Here is a 26,304-nt window from a genome sequence, read left to right on the forward strand (position 1 = left end):
TAAGAGTATGCTAGGAAAGTAGGCTTAATTATAATCTTGGACCACAGCCATGAGTTCTTCCTCCAGCGTCCTGATTGAAATTTGTGTTCTTCCAAAATTGACAATCCTCATCTTGAATACATTGACAACCAATGTGTTCTCTTCACAGAAGTAGTTTAAACATCCATTTGGGGTTGGAGACCAAGAGGCATCTGACCCTGAACTGCATGCTTATGGGTTTGAAGGAGGCACTTAATATGAAAGCTTAGTACCTTTGGGAGTAAGGGGTACCCGCAAGCCCCTGATCATTTTTTGGGGAGATTTCATGGATTTTATTAGATCACCTACTTATTCGCACAGTTTGATGTGGGCGACTGGTCGAAATTCTCCGTAACTTATTTGAGAAAATGTCATAACGTTGTCAAACTCCTTTTCCATGTCTACCATGGTAACAGATTAAACGTTGGAAGAGTTTGAGCTTCTAGGATACTTGAAAACATAACTATTAACTGTCAAGAGTCACTTTTCTAGTTGCAGAGATATTGCTTTCTGAATTCAGCAGTTAACTTGTACTGTAGCTTTTTGCCTCGAGCTTTAAATTGCAGAGAACAATCATGGCTTCGCAGCTTATCATGCTAATCTACCCTGCTACATAAATTCCTCAAAAGGGTTAAGTACTGTGTTTTAAAGGAGTTAGTGTTTGTGGACTGTATTCTACAACCAGTGGTTTCTCTGGAGAGTACATTTTAGCGCATTAGTATTAGAGATTCAATTATGCCATTCTCATTGGTCAAAACATCCGCATTTAGGCCACCATTGGACGTGACCAGATATTTTTCCTTTAATTCTCAGGTAAATGGGCAAGAGCCTATTCACTTAATTTGATTTGCAAAAGAGGTTTCCATCCTAAAGCTGAAAAGAATTAACTATAATATTCTTTTGGGGATATGAGTTTTCTCCACTTGTTGTCTACCACCAAAATTACTTCATATTTCACTATACTCATTTTCAACACTAATCCTTATGGGTTCCGGAGTAGCGTGCTACTCGCCAGAAAAGTTTCACTATACTAACTCAACACTAATCCTTTATGGGTCCCGAAGTAGAGTGCTACTCGTTGAAAAAGCGCATCGACGCCTCGTCCGAGGTAGTAAGTGCTATATAAATGCAATTACAATACAATAAATCATGCTTCACTATAGCAATGCCTGTACAAATCTTTCTCTACTTTTCTATCAGTGAACCTCTAATGCTAGTTTGCTACTTCTCCCCATCTAGTTCATTCATACTCTCTTCTCTGCCACAAACCCCTTCCTTCTTATCAGCAGAGAGGGTGGTACGTCTCCGGTTAGAGAAATGTATCTGGAGGGGAGAGCAGCATGGTGGTGGCACAAAGGGAATGAAATGTATTAGTATATGGTTCAAAGACCAGATGGAGTGGCGAAAATCCTCAAGTGTTTGCTGCTGCAGGAAGACAGTTGACATGGGTACTGTTTCTCGCCACCCCACCTCATCTCCTTCTTCCCTCTCCTTCTGATAAATCAACGAAAATCTGCTGATTGTGGATTCATTGCCAACATAGCCGATGCCAAGGTGAGCTGCCTAGGTAGCTGCTGAGGAGATGGGCTGGGGATCACCCCTCCGGCCATCACCTGCCTTCCGGACTTGACCACAGTTGGCTGGGTTCCAGCTACGCCTTTCCGGGATGGCGGCTGGGACCCACAAAGTCTTGCTCCCTCGACAAAGCAGCAACGAGTTTGTTGACTTGTTTACTCTGACTTTGTTGATGTTCCCATGAAGTACTATCTCCCTGGCAGGTCTGCCTGACCCGATCAACATTCCAACCCCTTACTATTCCACCACTTCCTTCTATGCTCCATACGACTGGTTTCTATGTTAAGCTATGCTCTATTAACTGATGGACATATGTAACACTGTTTTTTTTGTCTAAGTAATGCTTTTGAAATAAGCTGCTCCTTTATAGTCCCAGATGCTTTGCAAGGACTCTAGCAGCAAGAGTATTTATCATTTGCACATTACTAAATAATGTGTTATGATTTGTTTTCATTCTAATAAAATATTTTGTTTATATTGCACCGAATTACAAAGAATGTCCTTTCCCAACTATTGAAATATTTGTACATCTAATTTTTGAGCTATTTACAGGTGTTAAAAAAAAAATCTACAGCCTTTCATTTCACACTGCATGATTGTTCGAATGGTCACTTTGCAAAATCCTGTAACTTTGCTGTCAGAGAAAGAAAAGTAAACACCAAGCTAACTTTAGACATCTGTCTTTGAACGCTGAGCATATGTGACATGAAGAAAACACGATTTAAAGCATCTTTATTGCTCATTCAACTCAGTGAACGAGACACCTAGTTGTCAGCTCGCCGGGCCAGTAGGGCCTAAAAATAGCTTGTCCTGATAAAATCTGACTAGCCATAGCGAGTGGGCGATTAGATTTCTTGAGGCCTGAAATTACCCATGGCTCCATTGAAAGCTAGACTCTAAGACAGCTCCCCACATAATGACTGTATCAACAGGGAACTGACCTCCCAAGCGGTAAGGCCCGATGAAGTGGCATGGCATGCTTTTGTTTCCTTTAGACAAAACTGTAACAGAATTCTTCATGCAGAATCGTTGGGTACAGAATAATAGTAAAAATATTTTAAATTAAATGTATCCTTTAGGGGAGAATTTGGAAGCAGGGAGATTTCTAACTACTATTCTATGTAAATATCGATTTAAAAATGTTAGCTTTTTAAAAGGAAAAACTGGTTTCTCCCAAAGGCTGGCACCAAGTCTGAAATCTGGTTTTGGCAGTTCTGTTGGTCTACCTGCCAGCAGAGCTTCCCGGGAATCGCGCCTAACAAACATCACATATCTGACACTACCCAAACTTGCATTGGCTACCAGGGTGAAGAAAGTCATGTTTAATTCCTATCCATCCATGGGCGATGGTTCGGATATCCCAAAAACAGTTTGGGACTCGCTGATAGAGTGGTTATATCTGGCAATTAAGGACCTAAATATGAGTAACTATGGGTTGAAAAGCTATGGCAGTATTGGGTGCAAAGCGGCAACACATCCTGCCAAGTCACCTTTGATTTGAGTCGAACTTGTTGCACTTTGGCAAACAAATAAAAGCTGGTTGCCAGAGTCGTTAAAAGGGGAATCATTCAGCTTGGTAACAATATTCTTTTGTGCCTTGTTAACTGTTCTGGTGCTGAATGCGTCTTGTAGTAAGCCGTACCTTTTTTGAGTTTGCCATATGTTTGGCACACCTTCATATACTTCAGTGTTAGACTTTCAGTATTCTGGACACATTATGAGCTATCCACGGTGTTGAATATAATTAGGAAAAGATTGACGAATTGTTTTCTGTGACAGTCATTCCCCTGAAGCTACCCTTAACACATACTCCGAGTGGTCTGCAAACCTCAAAACAGCCTGGAACACTTGAATATTTCATGGATGTTAAGAACGATAAACTTGTAGTTATTTCATTTGATGTGGTAACCGTGTGTGGGGGGGGGGGGTAAGGCGGAGGTATTATTTGGGGTGGGGGACCTCTTACACCAGCATGTGGCATCTGCTATTCCACAGTGTGGCCAGGTATTTTCAATTGTTTCTCTTTTCACTTCCCCAATTTGCTCTTGACTACTTATTGCCATTGCGGCAGCTGCCCCTGGTGAAACTGGCTGATCCACACTATGCTTTGAGCTGCAATACTTGTGTAATTGTTAACATACATTTCCCTTGTATTTAATGATACTATTGAAGAGTAAAACTAATTAAAAAAAATGTTCACCAAATAAACACAATGGCTGTGTGTGTGGGAGGTACTATAACTGAACAACCTTTGCACACCTACGCTAGGCTTAATAGCCCAACCAAACTATCCAGGGAAGTTTCCGTCTCCAATCAAAAATCCTGAATCCGGTATGTAGGGAACACGTACAGTCTTGCCTTTTGAATTTGTAAAGATTACTAAGCAGTAGCATAAATCTGGGTTAGTGCCTGCAAGCACACTTGCCAGCTCTCCTTTTTGGTACTAATTCACTTGTTTTTGTTCATCAATGTCCAAATGTAATCTTGTTCTCCTACGAACTCGATGGTAGCGGAGTCTCCCATCCTCACCCTTTAGGTCACTTCATACACTCCAGTATCCCCTCCTTTCCATCGAGTTTTGAAAGGACCTTAGTGTAACATAAGCCCAGACAAGCAACCAACATGACCGATTAAAGTCACCTTTCTCAATTGTCGTTTGTTACACCCTTTCCTTATTTCTTTCTTCGCTGCACTTAATAGATGTTCAGGGATAGGTGATTTGCTCTACAAACCCGCGGGGACATATGATTTTACGAAGCAGTAAATTACAAGTCGGTGTATAGTCTATTCCTGCAGTTTCAGAGCCACTTGAAAGCTTTGTCGGGAGCATGACTGGGACAGATGTGTTCATGGGCTTTCTTTTATATGGCCAAACCCGACTCATCCTACTCAGCTTTTCTTTTGATGTCGAAAAACGTGATGATAGTTTTAAGGTGTTCTCCTTTATATTACACAATTCTTACAGGGTATTGTATAATTAGTATTTAAAAAATACTGTAACTCATTCGTTAAATGCTTTCTTTGGAGGACACAATTTGTTTTCAAAGATTTGCCATCCACTGTTCTCATTCCGCTCTGAATCTTGGCTTGTCAGTAATTTTCCACGAGTCAGCCGTGTCTGATGGCGTCTGTGCCCTACCCTTTGTGTCTGTATATCATTCCCCTGGGTGAGAGTGCAGCGAAAGGGCTGCATTTGTGTCCCAATTGCGGCGGATACTCTGCCCGCCGGTGATGCTGTCTGCTGCCCGAGGGGTGTTCACCGCGTTTTATCACTGCTTCGAGTCCGGAGGCTGCCGCCCGGCCCATGGTCCTCGCGTGGCCGAGGCCGATGCGCAGGGAAGTCAGGGAGAGGTCAGAACATGGGCGGGGGGATGAGATATAAATAGATGGTATCTGCCTGTTACATAATGTCGGCCTTTGAAGAGCCGTGCTCCGGCCACGCAGTATCTGCAGACCGGACCAGTTGTGCACATTCAAAGGAACACGTTATCTCCTAACTTCTGTAGGCGGAGAAGCCAGGCCGCCGTCTCACGGCTTTCGGGGCCTCGTAGCGCACTTCTGTTCTCACAATAGCAAGTAGAGCTAACAGTAACCTCCTGTGCATGCAAATGGACTCGAGTCTGTATTAAAAGACCTGTCCCGAGTGTGTGAGTCATCACTTCAGATGAGTGAAGATGACGGAGTTTCACTCATGGAAAAACCCCCTGTTGGTAAACGAAATTAAGCAATAATTCGATGCTTAAAAATTAAGAAAATAAAACGAGGAAGTAGCAATCTTTGAGTGCACCGCTTCATACTATAGGTGCGGTACAAGTGGGACATGAAATCGGAGCAAGTAAGGTGCAGGACACGGGCAGTTTTGGTAGTTTCTGAAAAAAAACGTGCCCTTCTTATCGACCCTTAAAACAGCCGTGAGGGAGCAGTGCACAAAGTTGTTACTGCCACGTTTTTCATGCCGAGAAAATATCCTTGGGACTTTGCCAGCCTCGGAAGTGCAAATAATATTATATTTTGTCATTGCATTAGGAAAGTTGTTCTGTGAAATGGAGTGGTTTTGTATTGTTGGTTTGTTTTTTAAGGCTTGTCTGATGACAGCCAACAACCTCTGCCACAAGAAATTCTTGTGGTGAAGATCTGGCTTTTCTTGGGTCGGGTCAGCGGGGAGATGCAATGTAAACATTTTTATAGACATGCTTTAGCTGCCATTCTACTTCAACTTAATCTTGGAATGGGGATGAGAAATGAATTTTTGGTTTTGCCTACTAGACAACATGTGTTGCGGAATGTATTCTTGGTTTACAGTGGGCTTCGAGTCCTCCCATTGCTTATGCTTACGGTTGTCTTCATTGTCATTTGATTTCTTGCTTATTCGTTAGCATCTGCAGGCTTTCCTTCCTTTTCTTGTGTTTCTGCCTTCCCATGAGCATAGATGCATTACTTGTGGCCTTCCACTGCTTAATTTTTAGGCACTATTTTTATCTTTTTGTTTATGCACTCCACAAAAGTGCATGTGTTTTCCTGAAGTTTCCCTAGTGTGCTTCTTCCCCTCCCTTCGTTCGTGTTTCGCTCTTTTGTCCATGTGATTTATCCCATGACGTCTCCTGCTGCTCTCGTTCCTACTCCACCCCACCCTCCACAGTGCTCTCTCCTACTTAGTTTGCATCCTTCCCCATTTCCTCAATGGTGCTTCCCCACCACACCCCCCTCATCTCCTGTGTTCCTCCCTCACTGCCCTCCTGTTGCTTCCCCAACCCCTTGCTTTCCACCCCGCTCTCTCTATTGCTTCTGATCCCCGCCACATAGCTCTCTCTCTCCGTTAACTCGCTTCCCTCCCTGTTTTCTTAGTGTAACTAATCACCCACCTCTGTCCCTGTCCTCAGTGATTCTGCCTCTTTCCCTCTGTATTGCTTCCACCCGCCCCCACGGTCCATGTTGCTGTCTCTCGCCTGTGTTTCTTTCTTTGTGCTTGAATCCCTAAGAAGCTGAGGGTATTTGGATCTGTTTCACCAGGGAGCAAATGGCCTGCACAGCTTTTGGATCTGCTACTGCAGCTCTACTTCTTAGGGGCACGGTGGCACCAAGATCACTGCCTGGGATGTCATAGTGGAGGAGATCAAGCCCTCTGCTTTCTTTCAGTAAAGTGCAACACCCTCCCAGCCTGATTCATAACATCAGCTATGCTTCTGGCCTCCCAGAGATGCCCCCCCCAGAGATGCCCCCCCCCCCCCCACACCTCAACTTTTAGCTGTCTGTGGACAAATGCCTACAGTGGACCATAGGGCCTTAAGTAAGATGAAAAAGGTGGAGTGGGGGGCCTCTAAAAGTGGCATGGCTTCAGTAATTAAGAGCACGGCTTAAAACATGTGGACTGCAGCTGTGCCTTATAAAGCATGCTGTCTGACCAGGATTTAGGTACTTTTTTGAGAGTTTTCTCCCATTGCATCCAGACATATCACACAACAACAAACATATGCGTAAAACAAGCCAGACCTGTTGTTTTGGGAATAATTGTTGGCAGCTTGATATAAATAAGTGATAATAGTTGTGTTGTAAATAATGGTACATATGTGCCAATTACAATTTTGGCACTAGAGCAAGACCAAGGAGTGGAGGATTGGTTGATCTTGTAATGTGAGCACTGCTATGGCTCACTGACTAACGCTGCCTTCGGCTCCAGAGCCCTCACTCATGGGCCATTACTACCACCTTTCCAGAACCAGAACATACCCGGACACCTGAATGCATATCTGCTCACTTGTACCATACAAGTAGTGGAAAACTCAATGGCTAAGCCTTTTAGAGCAGAGACTGCTTGGCTTTACTAGTGCTTCGTAAGTTTCAATAAAAATACAAAATTGCACTAAAGCAAAGAGGCTTTACCAATGAAAACATATTCAAAGTCTTTAATTGAGTAAAATATGCAATATTTATACAGAAACCTGCTGCTGATACCATTGGCAAAGCCAAAACCTCCCAAAGGTGAGATCTGTTTTCTTTGTCGATGCTCATGAAAGACTTAAAGAGGCTTGCGTCATTCATGGCAAAAATTGTATTCATTCATGGCAAACATTGTATTTTTATGGAAAGCTTCCTACGAGCAATAGCTTATTTGGCTCTAGAGCAGTCAGCCTTTGGGTGGGACGTTTTTACTTCCATCTTGGATCAGCTCGCAGGCATATTTTAGCTTCACTTTTCATCTGTTGGCAATTTAAGTGTATTCCTTTGCTTCCTATTGGGATGTAAGAGGGACTATTTAATACATGAAAAGTACACTCTGTCATCACACTTAATTCTTTACACATACATGCTCTGTAAATAAAAAACAATCCTTTCTCTGTATTGGAATGGAGCAGGTATTTTTCTATAGCTATTGTTGGTGCTAAAATGCCCATATCAAACCTGTTGGCCTTGCAAGTATTTGTTTTTTCAGTGCTCAGCTTGTCTTAAAATTTGAGCTTCTCTCTGGAAAAGCATGTGGGAAAAGGGTACATTTTGAAACCTGTTGCTTCAAAAAGATTGGTCAGAGATGCGCAGTGCATGCCCGTAAACTTTGTTTCGTAAAATTGGTGAAAATGGCGAATACAAAAGTACCTTTGAACAGTTCTTTTCTTTGCTGAAATCCGTATAGCTTTAAAGAAAGGAGTGTGAAAAGTATTGGGGAATTGTGTATTATATGGAATTCTAAGGTTATTTAATGGAGGGGCAGATTTTTTTTTCCAAGGAAAGTTATACTAAGATTTGGTTTTAAAATGCATAAGGCTAGAAACATTAGTGAAAAGTGGATTTTATTTGTAGTACATGGGTGATACCCCATCCACCAAATGAACTTTTGGTAAGATGTGTGTCAAAAATTGCATTTTAAAGTACTTTCAGCCAAATTCTTCTCAGAATGCTTGGATTCAATGGTAATTGCAGAGCGGGGCCTGAAGCTGACCCTATAACAAGGTTTATAATTTTTCACACAAAAAAGCATATATTCTGATATATGCATGAGCCTAATTAGCTAGGTTAGAAATCAAAACTGTTTTCAAGTGGCCACCAAAGTATGTGCCAGTACTATGAAGAAGTATTTATTTGTGGAGCATGGCTCAAAGCACCAGGTTTGCACATTATTCAGAACCACACAAGATGCAGGGCATATGGAATCCAGGTAGAACCAAATCAGTAATTTGCATCTCCAGCCAAGGATCTGTCACAAGCAGGTATATTAAAACTTCAAGTATACTCTTTAATTAAATTCCAATGTAAAACAATTTATATCATCTTCCCTATGGTGGGAGACTTTTTTTTTTCAAACAGAGTTTATTAGTTTTGCAGGAAAAAAAAACATTTAAGCCACAATGAAAGGCTGCCATTACGCAGATGGCTCGTGCCGCCACAGGATAAAAGCAAGCATCCAATACTCATCCATCCCCCCAAACACCCTTCCCCCAAACACCCTTCTCCCCCCCCCCCTGCCGCCCTCGCCCCGCCAGTGTGCCCCATTTAGGTCGATCATAAGTATAGCAGCGAACTACCCATCTATACAGCCGTGTAATCACCTAAAATCAGATGTGGCAACATGATAAAGTGCCTTCACAAGACAATCAGAGCCCTGTAGCCCCATCCAAAAACGCAATCAAACCTGGAACGTCGTAGGGCGCCCACCAATTCACCCGCACCCCTCAGTCTCACTCAACGCACTCTCCGCCTGTCCGGCGCCGGCATTGCCCCCCCCCCGACTAGCCCCGGTATTCTCCCCTCCATCCTCCTCCTCGGAGTCTGCAGATGGGGTCTGCAGCGCGGTCACCAGTGCCTCCCACGCTCTGGCTGTCTCTAACGCCTTCTCATTATTCGAGCGCCTAGCCAATTGCAGGCGAAGGGTGCCCTCGCTGCTCGCCCAGGTCAAGAAGCTCGTCCGCCATCTCTGATAGCGTGGGCCCGTCCTAGACTTCCAATGCATGGTGAGTTCCCATGGTGGGAGACTTAGTGGTAGACAACATGTTGACACATAATTGCCCTATGTCATTAAGAGAGTAACCACTCTGAATTGCTGAGCATAATTTTCTCTTTGATATTGGTGGTAATGACACAAGAGAACAAAACAGTGACAATGCGTATAGTCACAGGAGTGATCTAGACGGCCCTGGCACACGTATCCGCAGCAAGGCTGCCAAAGCAGTGTGTAGTGGACTCTAGATGTAGTTCGTGGGTCTACAGGATGCAGGTTCCACCAATAGTGTACATAGCAGAGCAACAGCCAGACTTCTCCCGGTCTTAGTTTTTCCTCTTTGTGCCAGCTTTGCACTGCTGCCCAGTAAGCGGTGACCCAGTCTCAACACGGTGGAAGTTTAGACAGGAGCAGTCACTTATTAATGAACCTAGTTAATGTCCCCTTCAAACCAGGCGACGCTGGTGTATTCGGCTGGTTTTAATGCAGAGCCCCATAAAACCAATGGTGTGCCAGGGCTGATTTTAAATATGTCCAAACATAGTGGGGTAGATATGCAGAGTCTGAGGGCATGATTTTGCAGCATGCTGCTTACAAACTTGGACTCTTCGTTGTTAGGTGCTTGAATTTTGCAATTGGCTGTCACAGAAGATGAATGAACAGAGGGAAACTGGATGACACCGTTTAATCTAAAATCAGCCTTTATCCTTTTGATAACCTTGAAAGGCACTGTGGTGCTTCACAAGCCTTATGTGCCCTTTGCTTATCAATGGCCCGGTTTATTTCACAGCCCTTCTGCTGTGTATTTTTAATCCTTGCATACAAGGGGCTGGAGTTTTAGTGAGTGCGTCGCCACAAAGTGAAATTGCACAGTCACAAACTCTCCGATGAGATCACAAATCTTCACAATGAGGGCCAGTCTTATTGCAGGTTCTTTCGGCTTTTTGCTATGTATACCACTAAACTAGACACCTGAAGTTGGCCAGTTCAATGAAGGGCCTCCAGTGCAGACTTTGAGGCTGGTGTGAACTGTTTGTTGAGGGGTCATTATCGCTTGAGCAGTAGGTTTTGGATTCTGCACCATAATCTTTGAAGGTTTGGGCGTTGTACAGCTTGCTAAAGTGAAACTCTCGCAGCAAGCAGCGCCTGAGCTCACGAGAAGGCTTTTCCCGCTTCTTCGCTATGGCATGATATGATCTTTGTAAATAACTCAATGGTTAAAGTGGCGAGACAGTGCGTTGTCGTGGGGCTGCCTGGCTATGTATCTGTTTGGGTGTGGCTGTTAATAAATATATGTACCCTGCTAAAATAAAAGATTTAGGTGTTGAGATAAAAACATTATATTTCAGAACCAAGAGCTACACAATTTGAGAGGGAAGGTGTTAGCTAATACTGATGATACACACAAACACCCCTGCCCCTCCAGACTCTAACCCTATTTTTCCCCACCACCTTCATTGGTTAAGCATGCTTTTAAACTAAGGAGACACGTGATAAATTAAGAGAGCCTCCATCCTTAAAAGCCAGAATCTTATTCAGCTTGGTGAATAAAACTTAGCCAGAACACAATGCCGGTCGCACATCACAAGCTGAGTCAGGCTCTGATCTGCGCTCGTTACCAAAGAATCGCGAAAAGGAGGTGGACTGCGGAAGGCTCTACACAACCATAGACATTGTGCAACAATAGGATTGCGTTGTTGCGACTCTATAAAATGTAAATATGTGACAAATGTTCACTTGTTTCTTCCTTGTTTCTGTTGAGTAATTAACTGGCTGTTGACAGTTCTTTTAGTTTTTGCAGTACTTTTCCACCCTCCTCAACAGACGTCCTAACTGTTATATTCTCACATTCTCAAAAGAAAAGTTTGTTTTGTTGGTCCAAGTCCGAAATATTTTTGCGCTGCTTGAGTGTTGCTTGTTTTAAAGATTGCGTTTTGTTTTGCAGCTGGCTCATAGCCATCTTGGCGCAGGTCAACCCACTCTTTGGGCCGCAGCTGAGCAATGAAACCATCTGGTACCTGCGGTATCACTGGCAGTGACCCCGGTCTGCGTTCCTGCGGTCTTCACCCCAGCTACAGGTAATACTGCCATGGGACTTGGGGTTGGAGTTAGATGAAGTCATTTTGTGTGTTAACCTTGTCCTACCATGTCTAGATCCTTGTCACTATTGACCTACAAAATGAGTTTCTGGGTTGAGACTTGAACCTGAGCATGTGTACGTTTGGAAGTCTAAGGGTGGTGACCAAGACATGCAAGGTCCTTGAGGGAAATGTGTAGTGTCATTTTCTTGCTGTGATTACTATTCTAGGACCTGGCCAGTTATTTGTTGTAGGGTGTCTGTAGGTTGCTGCAAGCCACTTAAATCACGCACTGAATTTTCCCTGAGTTCCAATGAAAGATGAAAGGAAACGAAGTAAAGGCAGTGGGGTTCCTTTTGACTACTGTGTTGGTTACTGAATCACCAATGTATGCATCATTGGGGGCTTCTGGATAAATGGGAGTCAAGCATTGCTTCTGTAAAGAAGTCAGAAAAGAATTCTGTATTTTAAATCCATACCTTTTTTGTTTAATTACTATTTATTTTTATTGTAAAATGTGGTCAATCGCATGCAGGGGATAATTCTACAATGGTTATTAAAGTAGCCTGTCTTTGGATGCGTGTAAGAGTAGAAATATTGGGAAAAGTTCCTCCTGTCAATGTATCTATTTGAAATAGTAGCTCAGAAGTTGCACAGCTCCTGTACGCTTATAGGATCGGGGAAAAGATATGGCTGAAGGAAAAGGAGGCTCTGAGAAATTAGAAGGGTGGGGTGGAGGTGGCGAGACCACTTGCAAGTTGTTTCAGTTGAAGGCATACTTGGAACTAGAGTAGGTGATAAGTAAACCAAGGACCCCTTTAGCCCTTCGCCAAGATGTTCTAAAGCCCATACTTTTAACATGCATGTTTAAGTGGCTATGGTCATTTGGTTTGTCGCTCATGAATACCTTACATTTTGGAACACTGGAGCCCTAGACATATGTTGTAATGCTGTGAGCAGGAATGAAAGGTGAATGGAGAGTTGTGTGAAAGAGAGGGCCAATTATATGAGGGAGCAGCATCCTGCCCCCTAGGATGTACAGGTTTTTAGCCTGTTTCTGCTGAGTAATGCAGTGGGCGGAAGAATTGGCATTTGTTCCGGCATCTCACTTGCAAAATAGCATTTTTCTGTGGATATTATCCATCTGCTTCGTAGCCTTTGAGGAGCAACGGACTAATGTAATACAGGAGTAAGTTTAAGATATCAGACTGGCAGTCCATGAACACTGATCGGAACAGTCAGCTGTTGTCAGAAGCACAAAGATCCATTGATAAATGATATCCGTTCCCAGCACATACTGTTCGCTTGTCTCTTCCCAGCATCTGTGTCGTACACATCCCCGGCTGTGCCCACTGCTACACTTGGATAATGTCAAACTGGCTCTTCCTAATCCATTATGAAATGTAATTGCTGAAAAAAACTCTTTTGTCATGAGTTTCTACCTAACTTTAGCTATTGTACGCTTGAAAGTAATCTGTCTTAAACGTTGGAGATATTGGCATCTCACCGATTGTTTCTTTTTTATAGCACATATTATAAAGATACTTGCTTCAAATCTTAGCACCAGAATACGACGCCATTTAAATAATAATAATAATAATAATAATAATAATAATAAAAAATAGTACACCTGTTCCAGGTTTTCATTCCGACGATTACTCTGTAGTTGAAAGTTTTATATTGTTCTAACTTAGTAAGATTGAGCCCATGGCTGCATCATTTGAGCCACTTCTGGCTCATAATTGTAACTTGATTTGAGGCACACGTCACATGGGAAGGATGCCCTCGACCATCACCATGAATCTAAAGTACTTCTGGAATTTTTGTCGGTGGCCGCCCATTGCCTTCTCTCTATAGGGCATTGTGTGAGGATCGCCCATAATCTGAACTGCTGATAAAGGCTGAGGGATAGGGACATCAGTATGCAAATCTTGGATGGTGATTGAAATAGAGTTCTGGACTATGCCGAAGGGGGTAGGGTGTCTGGGGGGGGGGGGGAGAGTAATGCTGAATTTCTTCTTCTTCCACTTTTTAAATTCTTGCACAGTTTACTTTGTGCCTTCAGTTCTACATAAGCTATAACCCACACACCAATGGAAATGCTCAAGAAAGGGTGTGAATGTTGCATGTTTGATTTACATGGTTACGATTTCAAGGTTTGTGGGGTTGTTCTGGTACTAAGTGATGTCCACAATCCAGAGAGTCTGGGGAAAAGTATTACTTTGTAGCCTGTACATTGTATCTTGGTTTACTCCCAAACTCTTGAAAGAGAAGCATTTATTACCACCTAGTGCCTGGAGCTAATACTGACGAACAGAGACATAACCATTTGTTGGGTGCTAGCTCGGTGACAAGTGTGTGATGTGTGGAAGGAGTATGTAGATGAGTGGTTAGTGCCTAAAGAAATGCATACGATTATTGCCTGGGTGAATCCTAAGGTTAATGAAGATTTTAATGAAGGAAGGGAGTTGGGTAGATGTTATACTGAGTTGAAAAAACTGCCCTCACTGAGAGAGTATTTATTGAATACATGATATTTGGTATTGTGTGTCTCCCCCCCCCCCCCCCTTTCTCCCCCCACCCCCAGTGGCACCTCCCTATTGTCCTGCACTGTTAAACTGAGTCAGAGTACCACACATTAGGTCGGACCTGAGATGATTTTAGGATATATTGGGGGTTCTTACAGTGCAAGGAAGCCCAGGTCTAAAATTAACATGTGAATGTCTTCATTCTAGTGTTTATCACTACGAGTTTGGAAAGCAGTTTTAGTATATTCAACAACTGTTTCCAATAAAGTGCTAAAAGTAAATAACGTTTGGGCGCTTTATCAGTAAGCCGTACATAGTCTAGTGTTTTGTGCCTGCTCTTCTGATTTAATAAAAGGGGAAGGTAGAAATACAATCACTAGACTATATGACTAGGTCAAGAGCTAAATATGGCGATTTTTAGCTGTTCAGACTTTTGTCAATTTGCGGTCTCAGAAACTGACCCTTAGACCAGTGGCGGCTGGTAGGGAGTGGTAGTCTGGTGGGGGCGGGTGGCAGTGGTGGGGGGGGAATGTTAGAAAAAAGAGTAGACGTACCTGCTGGTCGCCAGCCACCGCCTCTCCTCCATCCTCCCTGTGTTCCTGGCTCCCGGTAGCCCCCCCCCCCCTCACCAGCTAATCATGACGCTGCTGTCACTAGCATGCCAGCAGTGTTGTGATTGGTCTGAGCTGACTGGTTTGGCGCTCAGACACGGATTGAGAGCCTGTGCTGTGCAAAACAGCCGGGTAGAGAACATGTGAAGTTTGCATGATGGTTTGGCCGGTTAAACCATCATGTGCACTTATGGTGCACCAATCACTCCTCCTCCCTCTTGCGTGAGCCCAGCCCCAACCTGGCTTCATGATAAAAAATGAAATGATGATCATGTTCGGTTATCATTTTATTTTTCCGCTGCTGTCATAGACTATTCTGATCAAGATATTTGTTTCTTCTTCTCTCTAAAAAAAAATGGGCAGTGTTCATTTTCCAAACGTTGTGAACATTTTCAGAGATGCTTCTAAAAAGCTTACAAATGTTGCTTTTACCCATTCGCCACCTGATATTAAGCAGTCTGATTGTAAGAAATTGGATTATTATTTGGGGTGTGCGACTGCCACACTTCTAAAGCCCCTCTGGAGAGGCACCTAGCGATTCATAGGGTTTCATGCAGAGACCAACAGCAGTGTCCATTTGCCACTGGGCAGTTGGGTACTTCCAGGAAAAGGCCTCTAGTAGCTTGTTGTATCTGTGTAGCTTGAACAGGAGGTCACTTTATGACCCTTGGAGTCCGCTTTTTGTCCTGGGTAATAGAGGGAGCAGGTCCAGTCCTTAAGGGCTCCTCTTAGGTCACAGGCAGCAGGTCCAGTCCTCTTCTGAGCTTGCACTGGTCCATTAAGTTTTCTTGAGGGGTTCTACTTCTAGAAATACACAAAAGATGGGTAGGAAGAAACATAATTATTGGAACTACTCAACTTCCAAATGTACATCGAACTAAATTGAGGGGAGTGGAGCCACTATGACACCTTTCCTACCGTAGAAATCCTAACATCTTTTTTTTTATGTCTTTCTCTCTCCCTCCGTGCATCATTAAGTCCATTTCCAAAGCACCTACTGTGCCCGGATGGGCTCTAGCTCTAGAAGGAGGGAGGGAACACTTCTAAGGGAGATTTCCTTATCTGGATCTGTGTGCAATTAAAATTACTTTTAGTATCTAAAAGGAAGGATTCTTTAACAACTGGTACTAGGGTAAGGTTACAAATATATATATATGATGCCTAATGGAGTAAATTAAGGCCCCCCCTGGCATCAACCAAATCATGGCAACATGTTTGTCATCTTAGTCCCGACTGGGTCGTGTGGCTTTCTTCTGGATCGTGAGTGAGTTGACAGATCCAGCCAAACAACTATTCTTTGTTGAAATGTGTTAGCTAATTTGCAATCTGTGCCATTTAAAATGCATGGACGAACACACACACACGCTTAGGCATTTCATACACTTATGCTCTCCTAAGTCACAAAGTTTTTAGTGGGTACCTTTTTAATGGGCTCTAATATTCCTTATAGGATAGAAATGGAGGAAGATCAGCCCTGACTCTAACATTCATCAAGGGTCCCATCCTGCCGGGAAACCTAGCATTGCCTCCAAACCCTGCATGGCAATTTATTCATAACTGGTACTACCCAGTGGACGGGAATAACTCCTGGGTGCACCCTAATCAATGGGGTAAAGGTTCCCTATTCCAGCCCTACCTTCTTTGGGGTTTTCATGTTGGCTGAAGTCTTCGGCCACACTAAACTTGGACTTTAAGGGCTGGGGGGAGGTGGGATGGGTGTAGTGTAGTGTAGTGTACTATTGTAATCCTAGTGTCCCACATCGAACACTAGAATCCAGTTAGCAGCAGCCACTGTATGCACAGTAAACCCAGACAGAAATCTGGGTTTGGCAAAACAAGAGTCCATTAGTAACCAGGCAGTGGATCCACAAGAATTGTCTTAGCACCCTCTTCACTTCCAAATGTGCCCTGAGTGTTATATGTGAACCTAGCGGACCTGTCTAGCAGGATTTGACACTCGTTGGATTTTTTATTGTAGAGTTGAGATGGCCACTGCCGCCACTCGGCATATGCTGAGGAGCTCAGAGTAGTCATCTCTCCCCATTCAGGTCAGCCTATTTTTTGTTTCAGTGAGGCATTTTGCACCTCTTCACGGATAATTACTGGCTGGGGGAAGCCAGTTCAAATTAGCTACTGAGAATGCAAGACAGAAAAAAGGTAACTTTCGAAAGGTTATTTTTCTCTAGTATTTATTAAAAATCTGACTTAATCTTTGAATTACATTTTTAATAGCAAATTAAAATAGTTGTTTAATGAGTCCAATTCCCGAGACGGTGTTCGTAAGACCCTCAAAGGCTCGGTGGCCTACCATGACCCTTAGGGGTCTTACGGGTGATATTAATGCAAAAAGCGATTAATACCCCATCGCAGGGCGATGGGGCAGCTAGAAATGAGTTCCTCCGGCCATAGGGGGCCATGAGAAGAACGCAAAAGCGATCCCTTCATCCCGGAAGAGACAGTTGTAATCCTGATAGCTGGGGGTTGGCCTTATCTCGCTCTGTGGTGGCACAGGTGCAACAACCACATGAAAGCACTGGGCCTCAGTTCCAATACGAAATTATTAGCACCGGATAAATAATTAGATGGCAACGTAATGCCTTGTGGCTGGAGATTGTTTCAGGATGGCTGTCGGCGGTTAGTCCTAAACGGCGTTCCACTCTGATGATCAACCGTAAACTTAACCCTACCTGTGTAATGCATAACAGAATGCGAATAAACATTGCGACAGTTTTCCCACAAGAAAAAATGTGCTGGTCTGTTTTTGTTGATGATGCAACTGTATTTTGTCACAAAAGGATGCTTATCTATATGTGAGATTAAAAGGGGCTAGGGGTGGAAATGCTAAGCAAAATCCTTGAGTAGTGGAAACCAACAACACCCTAATTATTTGTCTGGTTGGGCAGGTAGAAATGTGCCACCAAAAAGAGGCCAAGCCCCTTTCCTACTCTGTCCTCATTCCCCCTTCAGCAGTGGATTAATATTTGGAAAAGGGTACCCTGCGCCTGGAGCCCCTAGGATAATCAATATCCTATTTTGTTTCTTTTATGTATCTGTTTTTGCAGTTTCTACATAGTGCGAATTCGACCCGGAGGTATATGAGCACTTCACATGATCACCAGTTGCATTACAGAAGGGTGCATTCATTTTTACGCACGGGGAGTACAAGTAATTTGCCCAGAATCACAGGATGCTGGGCCAACGCCGAGACCTGAACATGGTTTTTCAGTTCCAAAGTTGAAAGCTCTGGCGGAAAAACCGCTTCCTCTGTACTTCTGTTCCTCATTACTCCTGCTGCCTGAGGTGTATTATGTAATGGATGTTGGCGTGTTTTGTCAAACGGGAGGCCTCGGAGGAGGGCGGATGGTTAATTCGATGGCTTTTGGTTTTGCCTACATCCTTTCTCCTATTTAGAACGAGTAATAGAATATTTGTATCACGAATGCTGCTTATTTGACCCTTTGCTCCAGTTATTTAATTTAGCCTGTGAGAGCTGTAATAAACTAGCGTATTGAAATTAAATAAGACTAAACCGGACAGTGATTTTGCCAGACTCCTGTCAATCACAGTTTTGCGAAATTCTAGCAAAACTGTGTGAGGTGTGTGCTGGCCGCAATTTGTCACCTCGATCTCAAAACGAAGCAGTCTTTCAGGTTTTGTTTTCCTTATTGGAGCCGCCCTGAGACCGAGCCTGCCCTGCGTAATTGGCAGATGTCTGCCAAGGAACTGGTCCCAGGTAGACACCGGTGATCTCCAGTGTGACATCCATGAGCTGTGCTAGGCGGGTGGGGACGGGGTACTTGTCCGAGTGCCTGTGCCCCTGAGAGTGACTGCTGCTAGCCCTGCCTGGTTAGCCCGGTCTCCATACATCTCGGCTGGTACCTGGTAGGGTAGTAAGCGGCGAGAGTAGGCAATGGAGGTGAGCGCCGAGTAGCCGGAGTTGTGGTGGTAGAATTTACCGGTCAGAGATCGCTGCCTCCCATCGCTTCGAGGGCATGCTGCCAGCCAGAAAGATTCAGAACGGGAGGTATTATGGCAGCGGCCGATCACCGAGCACTCTTGGCTCACTTATGTACTTTCTGTTTCCTGCTCGCAAAACCTAAAGTGGTACTGTACTGTCTGTACCCCTTAGCTAAATGGGTGCCCTTCATAATACCCCCATTCGAGGACTCAGTTGTGTAGATAGAACTCAGTGATTAAGTGCTGCAAAATATCATAGCATGCATTTTGGAGGCCGCAACATGTCCTTTGCTTTATACCACAAAAGTTGAGTTATTATTGTTGCTATATCATGAGTGGGAGGGTTGCTTTTTGACCTCTGAATGGCGGGACATGCTTTGACCGTCACGATATCACACTTGCCTGAACCACTGAAAGGTTTGAAGTGTGTATGTTTTTTGTTTAAACTCTTGGATAGCAGATTGTCCACTCCTAAAAGTTGCTTTCATCTCCAAAGTAGCATAAGGAATCTTATAAATTTCTGTAACTTCCCGTATATGTTAATCACGATTAATGTTTGTGCCAGAGCCTCTGGATTATTCTGATAACTTGTCTAGAACCCCGGTCCTCCTGAATGCTGCCACACATATATTGCCGCATCCAAAAAAGAGGAATACCATTAGTTTTGCTCTATGCCAGACGCACTGATTCCAAGTTCTGGAACGAATAAAGCTTAAGGCTGTGTATGATTAAATATAAAGAAAACACACACACACACACACCTATGGATCAAAATGACGTGCATTTTCTCTCACGCAAAGTCAACATTTACCTGCCGCGTTGCGATCTCTGACCTGGACCTGCTTTACACCTGATTGTGCCAGCCTCTTCACTTGTGATCATGCATAGGTAGCCTGGCTTCCTGAAGTTTTTTAAGGAGACCAAAAGCATGGCTGCTATCAGAATGCAATCTAGGTTCTTCCATATTCGTGCAAATATGCCAATCAGTGGACACTGCGCTTCCTAAATCAGTTGTAAAAAAACCCATGCGACTTCCTTCAGCGTCAATTCTAAGAGCTATAAATAATCCATGGCCACTATTACACACGCTAATGGTACCCTATGGCACTCTGAACCTTCCCGCTGCTGCATATGGTAGAAGTTTCATTGATTTCTTCTGGATGGTTTACTCCTTCCTGAAAGGAAGTACCCAGCCCTTTTGAAACCGCTTGTAGAGCATACAACAGAGCAGATCTGTGATATTACTGGCACGGCTGTTTAAATGGGAAAACCCGAGCCGGTCAGGAATGCCAAGCCAAGCCAATGCAAGCAGTGGAATTTCCCTTCTTACTGCATTACCAGAGCCTTGATACGCCGCCCTACCCTAGAGCTTTTGTGTCTGGGTTTAGAATAAGATTGGGCCATCTAGCCGCCCGTCCGTGGGCCAGTGTTTGAATGTGTGTTCCATAAAGAATGATTCCCTGTTGAGTTTCACAGAGTTGCTATTCAGATGCTTATCTAGGTTATGGGTAGCTAGAGGTGCCCGGTCATTTGATAACATAAAAAGCTCGCAAGCTTGGAGATTCTGAAACTCAGTTGAGGTGCTGTGTCCAACCCACAACTCTTTATTCCATGCACACTAATGCAAGCCACTGATCATTACTGTTTAGCTTGGAAGTTTTTTTTTTATTATCTCTCTAAAACACCAGTAGAAAGCTCCGTGTTTTGTCCAGAACTGCCAAGGGCAAACTGCGCTAATTCTGACAAATGAGGTCTTGGTTGTGATGTTATTTATTGATACTGACAGATGAATGAATACCTGAGGTTTGCTAGTGATCAGCAGGGCGATTTTGTATAGGTTGTGAATTGTTGTAGGATCACTTGTTCACTGGAGAATCTCACACAAGGAAAGTAGTTAATTGTTACGTTTGTATAGCACACAGTCAGAATTACTGTAGTCTTGTGTGCCAGTTGAGTGTTGGGCTGGTGATTGTGAAGGAAAGTGGATTGAGAGCAGTCCCAGCAGTTCCTCAGTAGTGTTGTAATAGAGTGGGATTTAGTCGTATTCTGGTCCCTACAGCTTTTCCCGAGCTCTAACTGGGATCCTGGAAGGCCACAGAGAATTGCTTGTTGTGTGCTGACAGTAGGACATAATTTGGGGCTCACACACATTCATCCATTCTCCGGGCAGAGTTGCAGTGGACAGAGGGTGAGGGCTCTTATTTTCCATTCTATTCAGCCCAGCGTCGACAAAAATACCCTTTGTCTGAGCTGTCTCTAGCTGGGAGCACACAGGTAAGAACTTTGTCTCCGGGTTTAACAACGGAGGTACACTTCTGTATCAATTAACACGTTTCCAAGAGACTCTACCAAACCAGGGAGCTTGTGTCAAAAACAGTTATCTTGTGCGTTTTGACAGGGTTTTTTTTTTTTTTTGGGAGAAGCACTCTGGATTGGTATAGTGTTGCTGATGGATACTTCTAACCACAGATTTCTCAACTTGTAAATACGCCCAGGTGCCAGACTGGAGGATTTTCATAGCAACTCCCTTCTGCGTGTGTGTGACCATGTGCAGCTCCACGTCTGGTTCCAAGTGATGTTGGTGCCCCTACATAACCACCACCTCTGAGCGCTGATGTCAGTTCCTTTTTTTTCTGTGCCTTCCAATGTAGATCTGTAGTTCACTCCCTCAAATTAGGTCTAAAAGTCGTATCGAAAGAAAAAAAAATCTCCAGTGTGCAGGTTGTTCAAGCCATGAAGGTTTGCCCCAAATGGATGTGGGTGATGGCTCCCTGCAAGGTCTGTCTCTGGTGTCTAGGCTTCACACGCAACTCTGTTATACAAATGTGCGAAGATGAACCCGATGCCATCTGTGACCGCAAAGCCACATTTTACATCGTGAAGCACCTCCAGTCCAGGTTGAAGTTGAGAACTTGTATGTGCACCTGAGGCTGACGTTTGAACAGTCCTCCTCAAGCTCTACAGGTAAAGAAACATTTTAGGTTAACGAAACATACAGAGTCGAAGCACGACTCCCCTTTGTACCACTGCTCCCAACATGAGGAGCTGTGCCACACCCCCCCACCTCTGGTTCAGAAACTGTCTCTGTCCATGGAATCGATTCAACCCTTTTTCCCATGCACTATAGTTTTCTCGGTCCAGCTGTGACGCCGCAACAGTTCACCAAATTCAAAGAGACCATGGGCAATTTTTTTTGTATCTGGCCGCATCCTTCTTGAGCACCTTCCGGCCCTAGGGATACGAAGTGGCCCCCAGTCTGTCTGTGGCTGGTGGATTCGTCCCAGGCGCTGACTGTGGCCCGCTGCCATGCCCCATTGTCAGCCCACCCAGAATTAATTTGTCAACCAAACACTATCGAAGTTTACTGAAACCAACTACCTTCTCCACCCTTCCCAGTCTGCCTTTCGTGAGCGCCACAGCACTGAGGCTGCTCTTTTATGAATAACTAATTCCATTAAGTTGACATTGGATCAAGGCCACAATGCTGCCTTAATGTTATTGGATCTTTTGGCAGCTTTCAACACTGTCAAAATACCTTGGTCTTAAGTCTAGCACACATAGGCCTGGGAGGAGAAGCCTTGAAGTGGCTCAGCTCCTTTCTGGTTGACCAAGAATAGTCTGTATCTATGAAACCATACTTTTCTAATGCAAAACCTCAAGTATGGAGTGCCCCAACAGTCAGCATTAAGTCCTATGCTGTTTGATTACATAGCCCCGCTGGACTTTCTAGTGGAGTCCTAGGGTTTCAATATTATGTCCTATACCAATGATACCCAGTTTCTCTTCTCCTTTGAGGAGGCTTCGTATGCGGCTAGGAAAACTTTCCCAGCCTGTATGAGGGTGGTCATCAATTGGCTGAAAATAAATAGCTTAACCGCATGCGTGCGGCGGTTATTTTTGCCCTGTGCGGCTTTTTTCTAAAAGCCGCGTTACATGACGAGCTGAGCTCATCATGAGCATGCGAGCGGCGCAACTCATGACGAGCTCAGCTCGTCATGAGCATGGAAGGGGTTACAATGCAACCAGGATAAGTTGGAAATCCTCCTATTTGGGCCCTTACTGCCTTGTGATACAGGCCTCCACTAGTCAATTAAATCCTAATGCACGTCAGACCAGACAGTTAACGCCTCCTTGCATTGTGATTCTAAGTGAATTTTCTCCTATGCCAGCCTTGCCCCTTGGTCATTAAACACCAGTTGCCTTCCCGGTAGATACTCACAGTGGAAGATATTTTGCCAGATGACATTCAAACCAACCTACACTGCTGTATCCAAAACATCCAGGATGCAGTAAATTACTCCATAAGATCAGGTCTGGAGACTACCGACTGCTTGGGTTGGTCAGTCGGGGCAAGTGTGGTGCTTTGGCGCCATGCTTGTATTCACTCCAACGATTTCTCACGGGAACTCAGTCGCTCATGGACATGCTGTTTGATAGTACACACCTCTTTAGATACAAGGTGGACTCAGCCCTGGAGCACTTTAAATATAATCAGGCAAAATCATGGTCTGAGGGTTTGGCACTGCCAGGATGGCACTTTACCAAGCAAGTTCGCCCCCTTTCGAGACTTCGGAAGAAGATACCAGCAGAGTCAGAGTCCAACTTTGCCTCAACAACAACAGGCCTCCTATGCCATTCGAGACCAAGGGATGAGATCCGGCCCCCCAGTGGCATGTACAGGGTCTCACAGGCAATTGTATTGCCATTTGGTACTGCAACAAACAGGTCGGACTGTAGTGATGGATCCTCTGCCAAGAAGATGATGAATCCGGGCATCTCCCTGATTGTACAACACTAGCAGGATCTTTGAATGTAAGGGAGAATGAACATTCCAACGTTGCTTAGTGAATCACGAGCGGCAGCTTAATTTAGAGGAGGCACAGAGTTTCTTCCAGCAATCGGGAGAATCCCGCCTCAATATTTTCGCCACTCCAGAGAACATTCCGTGTCCTAAATTTAGCATGTTGGAGTTCCCAAGGCAGCTTTCGCTTGCAGTTGACTTTCATCTTGATTGTGATTCTGGACTACTGTATTCCTTCCTGACTCTACATCTCCTACCCAGAGTTGTAAAGAAAATCAGGACTGACTGGTCAATGTCTTCCTCGACTCTGGACTGAGTGAGTAGAGTGTGGTATTTGGAACTTCTGGCTATGAGCATATGTCCTCCAAGTCCGGCAGTCCCTTTGAGAAGACTTGCTGATGCAGCAGCAGGACAGCATCCTTCACCAGAGCCTGCCCAAGCTGCATTTCTGTGTGGAGATTGAGCAGCATCAGTTGATGGTTTTCCATCTTCCTCCTACAGTGGTTGGTGTAAGACCTGGAGCCAGACGTTCCTCCACCAAAATGGTTTATGTTGCCTGCTGGGAGAAGTTTATTGTATGGTGTTCCTCTTGCAACAATCCGCCTTTACAGGCATGATTAGCTTATGTACTTTTACATTGTCTGTCTTTAGTCTAGCATGGGCTTGCTGTGGCAAGTTTATTTGTCAGCCCTTCGACCTTTTTACATCTACCTGATCAGCCATCTCTTTTCAAATCACCAGTTGTGGTGCTTTTCTTGAAAGGCCTGATTCATATGTTCCAAACAACACCTTTTGTTATGCCGCAGTGGGATCTTAATCTAGTTCTCACCTTAGTCTTTTGCACTCCATTCAAATTGATACTTAGGTTTTACCTATGTCTCTTGAAATTGAAAACATTTCTCAATGTGATGATCTCAGCTCATCGAGTGAATGCACTATAAGGTCTGCCTGTGCAACGGTCATCTAACAACTTCTACCTGTACAAGTTGGTTCTTCAGACAAAAGCTTCCTTTCTTCCAAAAGAGGTCGCACCATTCCATATAGGGCTATAATTCCCCCCACCTGCTTTCTCACCAGTCTAAAGAGAAAGAATGACTCGATCGCCTCGACCCTGAAAGAGCTCTGAGCTTTTACATTGATCACATCATGGAACATCGTGTGGACAGTCCTCTCTTTATGGGTTTCTTTGGGGCAATAAAGGGCAAAGCGGAACATAAGAACTATTCCCAGATGGAATGTATTGTGCATCATGATCTGTTGCGGTCTGGCCAAGAATCAGCCTCTGGCAGGCTTGCGCACCTATTCAACCATGGCGAGGTTGGCTACCACGGCACTGATGTGCCAGTCTTGGACATCTGCCAGTCTGCTACGTTTGCATCCATATATACATTCACAAAGCACTACTGCCTGGATAACCAGGTCTGGTGGAGGAGCATTTTGATCGGTCTATTCTGTATGATTTTCTGGCCTAAGTCATTCCACAGATCCACCACTTGAAGAGGTACTGGTATGGTATCTACTTACAAGGTGAAGATTCTAAGGTTCTCTCGTAAGGGATTTCCATGTGTAGTCTTAAGCACTGAATAGTCCTGCCCACGTTCAGGGACCCAGGAGCACTTTATCCAACATATCATCTAAGTGTAGAGGTTCGCCTTTCTACGGGAAGGCATGCAGAGTCACTTAAAGAACAATATTATGCAGCCTGTAGGAGGAGGCTACAATGGACAAATTCATTATTTTGAAGATAAAGGTTGCCAGGAGAGGTGTCTATGCATGTAAATGTATAATGCTTTTGTAAAACAATTCAAATGTCTTTCACAAACCCTTTGTTAGAAGAGTATAGAAATGAAGAAGAGCAAGACGGTGTAGTCTCATAGGCTGCCATTAAAAGAGCTGAAAATAGATGTGGTCCCTTTAAGGCCCGGAGATCTCCAGTATCCCATCATGCTTGGCTAGAGGCAGTTACCCACGTTCTTCTTTCCGGCACCTGCTGTCAGGACCTAGGAGCATTGAACTCTGCCTTATTAAGGCTTTTCTCTTCAAAATTCACCTTTGAATTTTTCTTAAAACATTTTTACTCAATGTTTTTCTAGTCTCCCTTGCATTTTTTGCAATTTTCTGACCAGAATCGGTGCACTTGGTCTTTTAAAATGCCATCTTTATTTGATAAGTGCCCTTCCTTTGGGAGAACGAAAGCCAAAACAGACCCTCGTAGTGTCTGTATTCTTTGTCTTCCAGCGAGTCCTCTTCCTGAAGACTTCCAGCACTGCAAGACATTTTCCAGGCGAACTTTACGTGATAGAGAAAAGATTCACCGCCAGGGTGCGGAAGAACAGTGCAGGAAGCAGATGCAATCTCCACAGGATCAACCTCTGGTGGACAGAAAACGTCCAAAACCAGGTCTGCAGCCTGAAACAGCATAATTTTCCATCGACGTCTAGAACGTTGCACCAACCTGTTAACTGTCTGAGCTGGTTTGATGTCGACAAAAAGGATTTAGATTGGGTAGGTCAATGTCGAAGACTAACCCACCATCCACAGAGCCATAGATTACAGTTGAAAAGCAGGTTGACTTAGATGCAAACTATTTAAGATGCAGTGGAGGGGTTCATTTTTGTGGGAACACCGACTTTCAACGTCATAGAGACATTTGATGTTGAGGAGACACAGACTGTCCACATCGAGGAGCAGATTTCGGGGGAGGAGAAGATCTCCGTCGCACTGTCACAGGAGGTCGATGTCTAGGAGCCGGTCGAAGTTGATCCCTCGTCAGAGATAAGACTCATTTATCAGTCACCATGTTCTG

The 26,304-nt window shown here is 44.2% G+C and overlaps 1 protein-coding gene across 1 annotated transcript in view; it reads left to right on the plus strand.

Moving 5' to 3' along the window:
* The window catches only part of ATP6V0E1 (ATPase H+ transporting V0 subunit e1), a 159,289-nt gene that overhangs the window by 115,912 nt on the left and 17,073 nt on the right, over positions 1-26,304 (plus strand). Inside the window, exon 3 of the mRNA XM_078653013.1 lies at positions 11,469-11,601. Within this exon, the coding sequence (XP_078509139.1) occupies positions 11,469-11,562 (94 nt within the window). The 3' untranslated portion in view covers positions 11,563-11,601. The remainder of the gene's footprint in view (positions 1-11,468; positions 11,602-26,304) is intronic.

Source organism: Lissotriton helveticus, chromosome 7 (genome assembly GCF_964261635.1).
Source record: "Lissotriton helveticus chromosome 7, aLisHel1.1, whole genome shotgun sequence".
In the NCBI taxonomy this organism is placed as follows: domain Eukaryota; kingdom Metazoa; phylum Chordata; class Amphibia; order Caudata; family Salamandridae; genus Lissotriton; species Lissotriton helveticus.